Below are 13,334 nucleotides of genomic sequence, written 5' to 3'. Positions count from 1 at the left end.
TCCTGCACCCACACACACATCAACTGGGTTTAATATGCTGGCATGAAAGCTGTCCGTAAAGGGTGGATCGGTTCAAAAGAGGATCGGTTCACAGAGGAGTGTGGTAGAGGACGATGATGATGATGATGAGAGAGGAGGGCAGCAAGAAGAAGAATCTGGGGTGCACACATTCAGACATAGAGGAGCTGGAGATCTGCCTCATGAGGGACTGACAACTAGAAGCCAAGAAACAAAACATGCCCACAACTTTAACAATGCCAACCACCATATGCACAGTAGAATTTAATTTGTCACAATTGCTTGAAGTTTCAAAAACTCCAAGATATTCAATTTGCAATGATCTTTGAAAGCAGCGGATATTCACAATTGGATCCATAAAATATTGCTTGATTAATCACTTAATTAATTTCCAAAATAGATTCAGATACATTTTCTAACAATTGACTAATCAATTAATTGACTAATTGTTTAATTTCTTAATATCACAGTTTCCTATAACACCAGTTTTGTTTTTTTTAACCCGACCGACATTCCAAAACCTCAAAATATTGAGTTTATGATCAAAGAAAACAAAGAAAAGCAACAAATCCTCTCACATGAGAAGCTGCGACTATGTTTGATTTAGTTGTTTCAGTCCTACAAAAAGTACAACGATTTTTAGAGAAGACAGTTGAATGTCACCCAGTACAATGCTCTATTGCACTCAGTTTCTCATTCCTATTCAGAACCACACGTGTCAAACTGTTGCCCAGAGCTGTCTGCATGGAGGCTACTTCAATCTGGAAAGCGAAAAACAAGGATTTCATTTAGAGTTTCCTTTCCTTTAACATAATGATGGACCTTCAGCATCGTTTAGAAAAATATTGAAAAAGGATGCTGTGAGCACATGAATAATGACTCAATGAGTCGGCATCCAACCAAGTGCTGATGAAAGTGCACATGCATGTGGGACAGCTTGTGCATACATGTGTGTGTACATGTCTGTTTGTGTGTGCGGACGACACATTTCTATTCATGACTGGTTGATGTGTCACGCAGTGAGCTGCAGGCTTCACGGAAACATATCCTCTAAACGTGGGAATTCCTGTGATGTAACGTTTCTCTCAGTAGGGGAGTGACTTCCGCTGTGAAGAGCAGGCAGGCAGCATCACTGGATGTGTGTTTCTGTTTGGGGGCTAAAACGAGACAAACAAGCCACGGTCTCAAAGAGTAGGAAACCGAAACAAAGCAAACACAGAAAGGTTTAGAGAGAAAGAAGCCAAAAAGGGGGATTTTTAAAAAAAAGTGTTGGGTTGAGGCAAAGAAAAAGAGAGAGCGAGAGAGAGAAACATGGAGAGAGAGAATAAGGAGAGAGAGAGTTGCTTGTTTTCCATCAGCAGTGCTGTGATCAATATCAATGTCTGACACGGCAGTGCTCCAGCCTTTACCGTAAATCACTTCCTATTATGATGAAACCTCTAAATCACACACACACACAATAACTGACCTGCTGCAAACACATGACACGCACACACACACGCACATAGACACCTATACATTTGTTCATACACATGCCCTCTTCAGGACTCACCAGTACTAGATATTTATGACCGAAGAGCACATTACCAAAAACAAGCCGCAGACCGCAATACGAGAGCAGGAAAATATTTACTCTGTCCAGAAGAACCATAACGCCCCAATGTGAGCTGAAATATTGGAGTCAGTACTCGATTAACATAATATGTGCTTGGGTGTTACTAAGGCCTGAGAGAATGACGTATGACTCCTGCTGGGATCATTTCAACAAGCATGTGAATGTGTATGAACATTTATGGAAAACAAATGAATCCACCTTCATTTATTAAAAATAATGTTGTGATTGTCAACTAAGCCATAGCATTTCTTTTATTATTATTTTTATAAGCCAGTGTTGAAATAAAGCTCCCAACAGCTCTGCAATGAAGACGTCGATCAGACAGTAGATTGATACAGTTAGCTAGCCACATAGACCGATTTAAGAATCCAATACTCACTGGTTCAGTTCCACATCCAAGAGGAATTTCTTGCCAAAAGCGTCGACTTGAAAGCTTGCTTGGGCCACATGGTTCACCTGAAAAGGTAAAGACCACTCATTATCATATTCATCATGATATGCAAGGATCAATTCTCCTCTACATTGATGGATGGCTGCATTGTCTTTTTCAGCACCAGTCACCAGCTGTTTTAATTAAGCCATCAAGGTCTGTCTTCTTCTTAATATTAATATTTCTATTAGGATCTCACGGAACAGTTGAGCCACAAATCAGAAATACAGTTACACACACATTTTATCTGGGTGACCATTCATTTCTATGTTTACCAGACTGTGTTTGTAACTGAAGCATATTGTTTCTGGCAGCAATGATATGTATACACATGCATAGAAAGACACGCTGCTTTCTGACTGCATGTGCTGTGTGTGATTGATCTGGCTGGAGGAGGGTCGGATTCATTCCCAGCTCTGGACACATGGTCCAGGCTTCATTACGCACCCTTGGTCAATGAGAGCTCCCAGCAATCCTCCTTGTGCAGGTCCAGGGGTGTCCTAGAGCTGAGTTCAAACACAGTACACCCTCCCCCAGACCCGTCCCGCTGGCTACCTTCATTACAAACCAGACACTGCATGACAACGAGAGCCGGTGGGGGTGGGGGTGTTTTTTTATTTCCATTTGAGGAGGTGCCTCTGTGCTCACTCATGGATGACCTGAGCCTCTGAGGTCCCCATTGACCACAGAATATTGTTTGTAGCGTGTGTTTGTAGCGTGGTCAATGCATATATGAGCGGGTATAGAAGGGTGTGTGTGTGAACACGCACAAAGGGCAATCCCCTTTCCAAGGCACACTTGTAATGAAATCTAATCCGGCAGATTGGATCCATGATGGGAGGAGGTACCAGTAATTGGGTTTGATGAAAGTACATCCCAGCTTGACTGAGCTGGGCCAATATTCTGAAGCTACCACTGACTCTTCTTACATTGATTTGTGAGTTATAGGAGGCCTGACTTTCCACTCATGACTGTCAAAGTATGGCTATAAGTGCTATCAATGCCCTGCACGCAGACTGAGAGGCGGGAAGGCAAACATATAAACCAACACACTTCGATCCCACTCAAAGAGTTTGTTTTGCCACCAAAACAACCGGCACTTTGCTGAACTCCACACTGCTCATTCGGTGGTGAAACTGAAAATAAGCAATGCAACAGAAGTCTATAAATAACCTGCTGTGTGTCCACATTTTCAGAACTATTTGACAGATTTGTTTTTAGGCTGTTGATCTAAAAACAGCTAAATAACGGATCAAACTTTGTGCACGAATGATTGCGGACTAGATTCAACTCTCTCTGGAGAATAAGAGACTCAGAACATCAGAAATCAAATCAAAGAAGAACCTGTCTCCTCCTCCTGTCCTGGATCTAATCCTGACTTGCAATGTTTATTTCATAGTTTAATCAGAACTTTGAGGCTGTTACTGATTTCCCGTTATTTTTGATAACCATGAGCTGACCTAATACATTTTTTCAGATAAGATAAACACATCTCCTGAGCTGTAAACTTAGAAATGACACGCTTATCATAACTGGCTTCAGAGAAGGGAATTGAATTGAAAGACTGTGTTAAGCGAGAAACCTGTGATTGAGGTCAGCATCGGCTTCCAAAGGAAAATATTAAAATGATATCTAATGGCAGATGGTTCCAGTTAGCTTGTTAACCCATCAGGCTGCAGCTCTGTCCGAGGTGTGAGATACACAAAGGGTTAACACCTCCCTGCCTGCTGCCATCTGTAGCCCTCTCCACTCCGAGCCCCGACTAGGCTAGCCTACACAAACCTAAGCCGCACAAATGAAAAACGCATGAGAGGCTTGCACAACGCTAATTGATTTATCACTTGAAAAGAACCCAATGCTGCTTCACATAACTAAGTCAGTGGACACAGTTGCATTACATTATACAATACATTTCATTTAGCTGACACTTTTATCCAAAGCGACGTACAATAAGTGCATTCAACCATGAGTACAATCTCCGAACAACAGTGAATATGATTATTGCTGCACAGTATCGGCTATAACAAATGGCTCTGGTGGTCTTTCGTGTGAAAGAATCAGAAAGCTGTTGGTGATTATCTAAACTTCATATAACAGCTTTGTGCATACTTTTGTTACATGGAGATTTTAGTGGGTGGTCATGTCCAAACTGGCTGCTAAACAAAGTTCCACCTTTGCGTTGCAGACTTGACCTAAAAGCCAACTGTGTTTTTCTTGTTCCAAACACTGGCTGCATTGTAAAATAATGTGAAATAACCGTGAACATGTGTTTACGTGTATATCCTTATTTGAATTAATGAATTATCTTGAGAAATAATCCCTCATTGGGAAAACACTTTCTGCAGATTATTACAGCCATATCAGATATTCAGATAGTACAGCCAAATAAGATACTGAATTGTTGAGGCAATATTGATATTTGACAGCTAAAGAAAGTGTTAATATGACAATGAACAAAAACAAAAATGTTGCCAAGGACATTTGGCTATTACAGAATTGTGAACAGATGTACCAAGGCGGGATATTTAACACTTAAATAAACTTTAAAGTCACTGCCCCTTGGTGGGTGGACTATGTAATGGCGACAAAGTTTTGGCTCTCCTACCGATAACAATATATATATATATATATATATATATATATATATATATATATATATATATATATATATCTGTGACTGAATTCTGCTGATAAAATCGTACACTTATTTCAATCAAGCTCTGACAGTTAACCTCTGGTGACTTTCATGTATCACTAAAGTGAAAAATGCTGCTTAATGGAACATGAGCCATATAGGTGAGGCAGCTGCTGGGACAGCAAACCAGCTGGATGAAAGTTATCGCTTAATAATTAATCATCCTTGTTGGCTAGATGACTCCAGCTGATTTGCTTCAGTAAATGTGCAGTGTTGACAGAGTAACAATTGAGGACCAATACCTGGGTTGAAAATGCAATATCAGTTTAAAGATGGAGTGATCCGTTTGGATTTTGTTTTTTGCATATGAAGGCAGTGATGTCTCATTAGTGTGGCCAGGTCCTGCCTACATGTTTCAAGCTTCTTGTGATTTGCTTGTATTTAACCAATTATTCATTTCCCATCTGAGGACAATGGCCGAGGAGGAGATGAATCAATGCAACACACACACACACACACACACACACACACACTGTGTACCTGTGTGGAGCCCGAGCTGGCTTTGACTCTGGTGCTGAGCTCATCCTCTGTGATCTGGCTGTGGTTGTGCCGACTGTAGAGCAGGCGGAGAGGCACCGTGTCCTCCTTCCCGACAAACCTGGCTGCATCACGAAGAGCCTTCAAGCTCGACAAGGCGTCTCCTGCACAGAGGAGGAAAACACCGATTTCATTACGCGTCTGTCCCTCCGTGCGGGAAACGGACACAGAGACACATTCATCACAAACACAGCCATCCGAAATGTCGAGTGGTCCCTTTTCCTTTGATAACACGAAACAGCGAGAGGCTACATGCATATTTTAGATGGGGACCATTAAGTAGCCGAAGCTATAATACAAACAAACAAACAAACACAGGCCTGTTAATGGTGATGTAACGCTTTGTTTGCGGGACCATCATTTATGTAAAATCTCAAATAGCATCAGTTACCTTTTTGGGCATTAGGGCTGCTCTGATGACCGACGTGCATCAATCCACAGACGCACAAAAGGGAAATCCACCATCGCGGGCGCATCATCAGCATCATCCCCTTTCTCTCTCTCTCTTGTTGGAAATTATTAAACAATGCGGTATTCCAGGAGCAGGCTCTCCGGGTCCTGCCTTCGCTAGGGGAGCTTGAAGCCTGCACTGGTCGTCTGGGTAGCGCAGTCCCTCTGGTTCGGGGCCATCGGAGTCCTTAAGAGTCTGAACGCCGAGCGCGTCTGAGCGCACCGACACCCCGCGGATCAGCAGCACGGAGGAGGCGTGGAGGAGGGAGACGGGGAGGGGGAGGGATGTATGGGAGGAGAGGACTGGGGACACCTCCTTAGAACACATCAATATCCAGCGGCTCGCTGCAGAAACGCCTAATGCATAAATATGAGCGAGCCGTGGAGACGAATGGACGGTGAATCATCGCCCGCCTTCTCCACCTTCCTCCATATTCAATTCCTTCAGGAGCGCCATTCCTGCCCAAATCAGCTTGTTATCATCATGAGTTACTCCACCCATTATAAAAACGGAGAAATAAATGAATTCATAGTGTCTGGAGATATTGTTTTCGTGCATGTGTTATAATTGTTTACCCCTGAATGGCACACTTGATCGCTTAATTCCTGTTTCCGTTCTGAAAAAAAAAAACAATCAGAAACATGTAACATGAAAATCATGACCTGTGTATCATCTACACAGGGAGGCTTCTCACTCATATTGCACCTGTTTATCTTCAACAACCATTTAAACTGTCAACACAGAGCAGCTTCAACAAAAAACATTCGTTTTTTTATTAATACCCACACCAGATGATTAAACCTGAAAGATCAAACATGATGTTAAAAGATCATGGATGGACTGTATAGGTAGAACAGTTTGAGCACTGACATCATAAACACAGTGGTATCATCTGTACGGGAAAAGAAGAAAAAAAAGATGATAATGTGCATTCAGTTTTGCCATTTCCAGTTTATTTGCATGCTTGTACTTCAGAACACTTTATTGCTCATGTCTTTTTCTTAAAGCCAGTGACTCTCATTTGACCCAGTGCATCGCTTTGAGAGCCGTGAGAGAACAAGCTAATGCACCAAATGGGGCAACAAGGACAGCTGAGAAGGCAGGAAAAGTGCACTTGGGAAGAATCCTAAAATGTCATATCAGTACCACACATATGATTCATATGCAACCATGTTATCAACATAAACAATCAGTTGTCAAGGTCTGGAAGATTCAAGCCACCGTTCTCCAGATTACTGTGTAAATTATTATTAATAAAGCTGCTTTCTTTTGTATATGCTCCTATTCCCCTCAACAGTATTATACTATAAAAACACTTCTGTAAAAATGTATTTACACAGTGAAAGTTAATTGATTTTCAAGTGGTAAAAAAAGTATCAAATTAGTGAGAATGTGTAAAATGCATCCGTCTAAAAAGTCTTTTAATACTTTGTGATTTATTTATCGCAGTTTTTCTGCAAGTGACATTTTATTCCAGTTCATGTTTTCAAGAGGAATTTTCTCTACTTAAAACTAGTTTGTATAAAAACAAAGTTTAAGAGTTAAAGTTCAGAGGCTGGCTTTTCTGTGCATTTGTTCCCATTTCTAATTGAAATAACAGAAGTTTGAGATAAATAATGTATTGTCAAAAGCTGAAGAATGCTATATAATTTCAGGACTGATGCAACTTAGACCAAATGTGGGCAAATGGTGGACAATTCAGGACACAAGCAATTTGCATTATATTATGAAAATAATAGATTGATTTCACCTGGATTCAACTGATCAATTAAGTGTTATTATGTCCTCTTTATATACTCATTACAAAGGAGATTTATTAGACAAGATAAATTAAAGATGTGGATCGTTCTAAAAAGGGCTATAACTCAATATCAAGATACATTTAGTACATATTTTTATTCATGGGAATATTATCGTTTCAAATACTTTTGCAGCACAAGCCCCCACTGTAAAAGGTAATTGCTGGTTTACCTCTTTTTAAAGTTTGAAATCTTAAACAATGCTAAATACCAAATACACATACGTATCCACAGATTCCCTTCATGTGATGAAACTAAATGAAGATCACTCCGCTGCCTTCAAACTGACTGTTTAGTCAAATTAACATATAGTGTCTTGTATAGTCCATGGCACAGAACATGGCATGTTTCAAGTATTGGAAAAGGCAAGAATCACCTAGTTCATTTCTCCCTTACGAGTCCTCAAACCCCAGAAATGCCACATCCATGTCATCAGTTGGCTGAAAAAGCTCCCAGAGTTTTATCATGGAGTTGTCGGGAATGTCACTCGGCGTTACGCTTTCGACGCACGTGTCGACTTTCCGTCTCTTTCGTTTATAAACTCTCACCTTCCTCTGTATTGTCCGGACCGGAGAGAAGCTGTGTGAAGAAAGACTTTCTTCTCGTCTTTCCGAGAGGTTGTTTCCAGTCATTTTGTCGACCAATGCGTTTCCGTCCTGAGCGACCTCACACTCGGAGGAATCCGGTTTCTTATCAGACTCCTCTTGTTGATTTCTTATGACATTAGCACATTTTAAGGAACCTTCATTCTGAACGTTCACATTATGAACGCAGGAGGTTGAGCTGTTCTTCACGTCTTGAGTTGTTGTTTGGTCCACCTCGTTGACCCAAGGAACTCTGGAGGGAATGGAAGCAAAACATTCACCTCTAGGGGGGGCTGTTTCCATCCTGGGCTCAGGAATTTGAGACTTCTCAGCTTTTTGAGAGCGAGAAGTCAAAGAATTCTGTCTGCACCGCCATTTACATGCAAGAGATTTGTGCTTGGATCTGTCCGAGTGAGTGTAGCTCTTCCTCTCCTTGGGAATCAGAGGAGTGGAACTAGGAACTGATCCGATTGTTAAAGTTTGTGCTGAGTTAGATCCCTCATGCCCATCGACAGTCTGATGCTGCTCTTCTTCTTTAATAATCTCCGTTTCATCATCATCGAGTCGTTGTACTGTATGCCCACATGGTCCAGGAGCAATGAGAATGGAGGAAACACTGCATTTTGGTCTAACAGGAATCAAAGAAAAGACTTTGTGAGTAGGGTGGAATAGAAAGATTAAAATACATTTATTTACAGCCATTTCTTTCCTGTGAACATATAATGTTGATGGGAAAAGGGACAAGTCACCTTTTGATTGTAGTCTTGATGTGGAAGTTGCAATGCAGAGTTGAAACCAGTTTGTCTATCACCAAGTATTGGTCACTCTTGGAGAAAGCCTTGTGATGTTCACTCTTTAGGTGCTGAATACAAACAGAACCACAGTAGCATTAGAATTGTAAAACACACACATTCATGCACAATGATTAGATGCACTGTTTAGCACTGTTGTAATGCTAATTTACAAAACCTGTATGAATTATAGTAACATCAACAGGTATGTAAAAGACCACATATAGTCTGGTTGCCATACAACTAACATAACATCAGCAGTTATAAACTAGAACAGAATACTGTGTGCAAGGTTACCAGCATTGGTCATTTACAATTATTTAATTCCACATGACACCAAAATAAAGTCAAAACGCATCTATTCTTTATAGATAGGTATTCAATGGAGTTTAGAGCACTCACAGTACAACTGTTGTTAGTTCAGAATGACGTTGATTAAATTTATGTTACAACTCTTTATTAACTGATTTATTTAATTAAAATAAACCAGGGGAAATATAACAAAATGAAATAAGAATGCCGTCACCATATAGTCCTTAAAAACAAAAACAAAAGGTAGTTCTGCCCATGAATGTTCATATTGGCACTACTTTTTCGGTATTGCATTGGCAGTTTTCACTTTTACACGCGATGACTTACCATTGTGACATTCTCATATTTGATCATACAGCATTCGCAGTAGCCGCCTCGTTTCTTGTCCCTGTTCTTCTTTCTGCCGTTTACAAGCTCTTCGCTCGCACCTCTGATCCCAGAGGACACCAAAAGAATAATAAGGTTAAAACAGTTCAGATGTTATGCATTTTGATGAATTGAATTCATTTTTGATGAGTTGGTCCAGGAGTTAAAGTTAGCACTTTTCACACCCACAGACCGTTCAATTCTACTCAAATATACAAAATGTGTAAGACTGATTTATACATAAATGTGTGGAAATGTTTGCAAACACTGTGTAGTAATTTGTGGGGGCAAAAGGTTATTTTTAAACAGTGTGGCGAAGTGGAGTTACTTTATTTTCCACAAAGTTGAGTTTTTCTTTCTTCAACTCATCGTATTAATTAAAAACAGAGCAACACTATTAACCAAGAACCAACATCATTAACAGAACTTCAATAAACAACAATACTGTAAAATATATAGATTACTGAAAAGACAAAGAGAGCTGGGTGCAAAAGTTAGTTAGTAAAACTTTGCGGCCCCTTTAAGAGGAACATACACCGTCTTTGTGAACGCGTGACATACTGTCCACATTAAATTAGCTCAAAGCAAAGCAGAGAATTATCAGTATACCTGCGTCCCAGCTGTTTGTTTCCAGGAAGAACCTTGTCCTCCACACAGAAGGGGCTGCAGGGAGGAGCAGTCTTCAGGTTGAACTCGGGCATGTTCGGCATCGTGAGGTAGATCGGTCGGTAGTGTCTGCGGAAGGATAAAGAAACGTCTCATAGTCAATAGATGTAAACAACTCAAAGACCGTGCAGATTATTTTAGTCTTCTGTCGCTTACCTGCTTGAATCCTCCACCTTGACAAAAGGTTTACCGATTCGACCGCCTGAAACAAACATCATTCATAGTCAATTTTAAGTTAAGCATGCATTTACAAAGCATCAAAAACAATGGACAACATTTCTACCTAATAAAAAGTAAAGGACTGGGTAACAGCTATATTACCTTTGCATTTCTGAAAGCCTTGCTTTGCTGCTGACTCAGCTTTGACCTATAAAGAATAAGAATTTAAAAACACAATTTTACAATGTTAAACCAATCATTTTTAGGATAACAATCGCAAAATGTGATTCAATCAATACAAAAACTAATTTAAGAATGTAAACCTACACTTGTTTTGACCGCAGCGGTAGCAGGACACTGGCTGCTGACAATCTTTTTTTTCTTCTTAACATATGCCATTATATCTGAAAGTGACATTATTTTCATTTATACATTAAAATAAAGAAGAGGTTATATCAGTTAGTTACATTATCAACCATCATAGCATACCATCTATGTAGAGGATTTTCACACCCCACTCCAGAGCATTTGACAGGATCTTGTTAATTTTCACCCTCTCCTAAAAGCAAACAAATGTGTAAAAGCACAGAAAAGACACCCGGTAGTTAAAGTTCTTTACAAAACTCAGTCTTGAGCGAACAAACCTGCTCTTTCACCACTTTCTCCACCAAAGACTTCCCTCTGCTGGGGACAAACTGAAGACAAAAAAATGAATGTGAAAATCTGTGACATTAATAACGAGTGAAAATGATCGAGAAAGGAATTTCACAGGCTGGATGTGAAATAGACCCAACAACATGTCGGCACTACATTTGATCAATGAAAGTGAACTCACTGTGTCCGTTTGGCACTGAGACTTGCTTTTGATTTTGTCCCGGTTTGATCGAGGGTGAGTTGAACTTGGGCCCGGGTCTGGGTTGGGAACAGCAGAGTCCTGCCGAATGCAATGCACATATCTAGCCTCCCTCTTGTTGGATACCAGATATTTGATTTCCTTACTGAAGAACTTTTCAACAGTCTGAGCGACAGACAAGAGAAAAAAAACGTATACAGTTATTAAAGAAAGCTTTAAGTCTTTTATAACACAAACACAGTGTATATAATCAGTGAATTACAGGGTAGAGAATCAATCTAAATACATTGTTAGTATTGAAATGTGTCCATGAACTGTCAAGAACAAAAACTGACATTGAATATCTTCTGAGTCTGATTTGTAATCTCATTTACTGTTAATTTTCTATGCCACTAATATTCTAAAATGTCAAACAATACCCAGCCCTTATATCTTATTGCAATCATCATGAAATAGTATCATAATGAAGAAAAAAAATGTTTTTTTAAATATATAATAAGAGGTATACAAAGTTCAAATTAGTTAAAGGAAACCATACAAGAGCAACTAAAGACAAGATGTAAAATCATTATTGTTCTGCAATAATGTGACCAAACAAAAAAGTCAGTCGACATCAAATGCAGGCAAAAATTGGGTAAATCCTGACGATGTCAGCAGGGCTGAGAGGGGGAAATGTAACATTACTTGTTTTGAATAACTCAACTTCATGACTATGTCAAGCTGGCACAGGAGAAATGACATAGATTCAAACCTTTCTGTCCGCCAAAAAATAACAAAATGTGTTGTGTATTTTTTTCCTCACCCCTCCCAAGTCTTTGATGTCATTCTCCAACATCTCCGCTATCTTGTTTGATGGCAGATCCAGGTAAAACACTTTCCCAGCAAAAGGTTTGGCTTGAGCAGAAGAGGACACACATGTTGGCTTCGCTTGGCTCAGCATCGCCTTGTCACCAGTGCTGACTCCTTTCCCTACAAAGGAAATCAGGAAGGTCACAGGATGAGGGAGGTGGACTAGTCCCCTGTATATATATATCAGCTGAAGTGCTTGAATAAGTGGCCACTATAGTGACCAATCACTTGAAACCAATTCGTTTTAATTAATGATCAATCAAGTCGTTAATCCTGTCAAATATCAAACTTGTAATGGGAGCTGATCAAGGTAACCCTAATCGGGAAATTAGTTTAACACTACGTTTCAAATGTAGCTAAGGTGAACTAGAAAACACGGAAACGGACTTTGGTTGAAATAGTAAATAATAACATTGACGTACTTTGCCATTTGGGTCCTGTGTGTCTCTGGATGCGTTTCGGCTTCATTGTATTCTCTTGCATTGAGAACCAATGTTTGTTTGTTTTGAGACAACAGGAAGTCTTTGTTTGTCTCCTGTGTGTAAACAAAGGAAGGGTTATTTACAAACGGGGTCTGAAAGCTAACATGTAGCTACATGAGCAACGTACGGCGAGTCTGAAGTTCGTGTTAATAAACGTAACTCTGACTCACCGTCTTCACGTGAACGTCAGTTTGTCGGTCCACCGGAGGACTAACGGACAGCTTGTTTTGCTCAACTTACGTTACATTATTTCGTAAACTGAACTTTATAATAATAACAATGATGCGTTTGCTACAACAAAGTATGCATTGTCAGGCTGTTGTGCACCTGTTTAGACACTCGCTAGTCCGTTCACAATAACGTCTCCTTCCCGCTTCAAATCCAATGGCGGAGGAAGTCTATGTTGCCATGTTTGATACTTCCCCGTCACGTAGCCACTGTCACATTTAAATGTAGTAAGTTAACAATTTAGACTCACATCAGTTTTGTAATAACACAAAGTTCAGATTAATTTTCTTTAAAAAAAACAACCTTGTCCGTCTTTGGTAAACGCATCTGTCGTCCTTTCCCGTTTTACGGAAAGTCTTCGAGTCTGGCAACATCAGACCTGGCAAAGTAAAACCTCCCTTTGAGTTTGAATGTGATGTTTCCACATTGCTGTAAAATAAAATAAAAATAATAACGTTACGTTAAAAATCTCTCAACATTTTGTTTTTCGTTTTATACA

At 39.9% G+C, this 13,334-nt stretch overlaps 2 protein-coding genes across 2 annotated transcripts in view; both read right to left on the bottom strand.

Annotated features, from left to right (window-relative positions):
• The window catches only part of adam22 (ADAM metallopeptidase domain 22), a 49,139-nt gene extending 43,356 nt beyond the window's left edge, over positions 1-5,783 (bottom strand). Inside the window, exons 1-3 of the mRNA XM_034553371.1 lie at positions 5,687-5,783; positions 5,239-5,399; positions 2,013-2,089 (exon numbers count right to left, since the gene is read on the bottom strand). Of these exons, the coding sequence (XP_034409262.1) occupies positions 2,013-2,089; positions 5,239-5,399; positions 5,687-5,783 (335 nt within the window). The remainder of the gene's footprint in view (positions 1-2,012; positions 2,090-5,238; positions 5,400-5,686) is intronic.
• An 894-nt stretch (positions 5,784-6,677) lies between these two features.
• On the bottom strand, positions 6,678-13,211 carry dbf4 (DBF4 zinc finger). Its single transcript, XM_034553564.1, has 13 exons — positions 12,778-13,211; positions 12,548-12,660; positions 12,079-12,245; positions 11,259-11,441; positions 11,068-11,118; positions 10,913-10,982; positions 10,751-10,827; positions 10,586-10,631; positions 10,421-10,466; positions 10,208-10,333; positions 9,560-9,662; positions 8,879-8,991; positions 6,678-8,757 (listed from the first exon to the last, which is right to left on the bottom strand). Exons 2-13 carry the CDS (start codon positions 12,606-12,608, stop codon positions 7,938-7,940), a joined length of 1,863 nt encoding a protein of 620 aa, XP_034409455.1. The 5' UTR covers positions 12,609-12,660; positions 12,778-13,211; the 3' UTR covers positions 6,678-7,937.
• Positions 13,212-13,334: the final 123 nt, after the last annotated feature.

Source organism: Cyclopterus lumpus, chromosome 16 (genome assembly GCF_009769545.1).
Source record: "Cyclopterus lumpus isolate fCycLum1 chromosome 16, fCycLum1.pri, whole genome shotgun sequence".
In the NCBI taxonomy this organism is placed as follows: domain Eukaryota; kingdom Metazoa; phylum Chordata; class Actinopteri; order Perciformes; family Cyclopteridae; genus Cyclopterus; species Cyclopterus lumpus.
The sequence above is the reverse complement of the archived record's forward strand: the minus strand, read 5'-3'. Positions and strand labels throughout refer to the sequence as shown.

Coding starts and splice junctions, on each gene's coding strand:
- dbf4 (XM_034553564.1), bottom strand. CDS start 12,608: ATGCAAGAGAATACAATGAAGCCGAAACGCATCCAGAGACACACAGGA. Junction 10,467..10,585: donor AGGCTTTCAGAAATGCAAAG/GTAATATAGCTG, acceptor TGTTTGTTTCAG/GCGGTCGAATCGGTAAACCT. Junction 9,663..10,207: donor AACAAACAGCTGGGACGCAG/GTATACTGATAA, acceptor CTCTGGGATCAG/AGGTGCGAGCGAAGAGCTTG.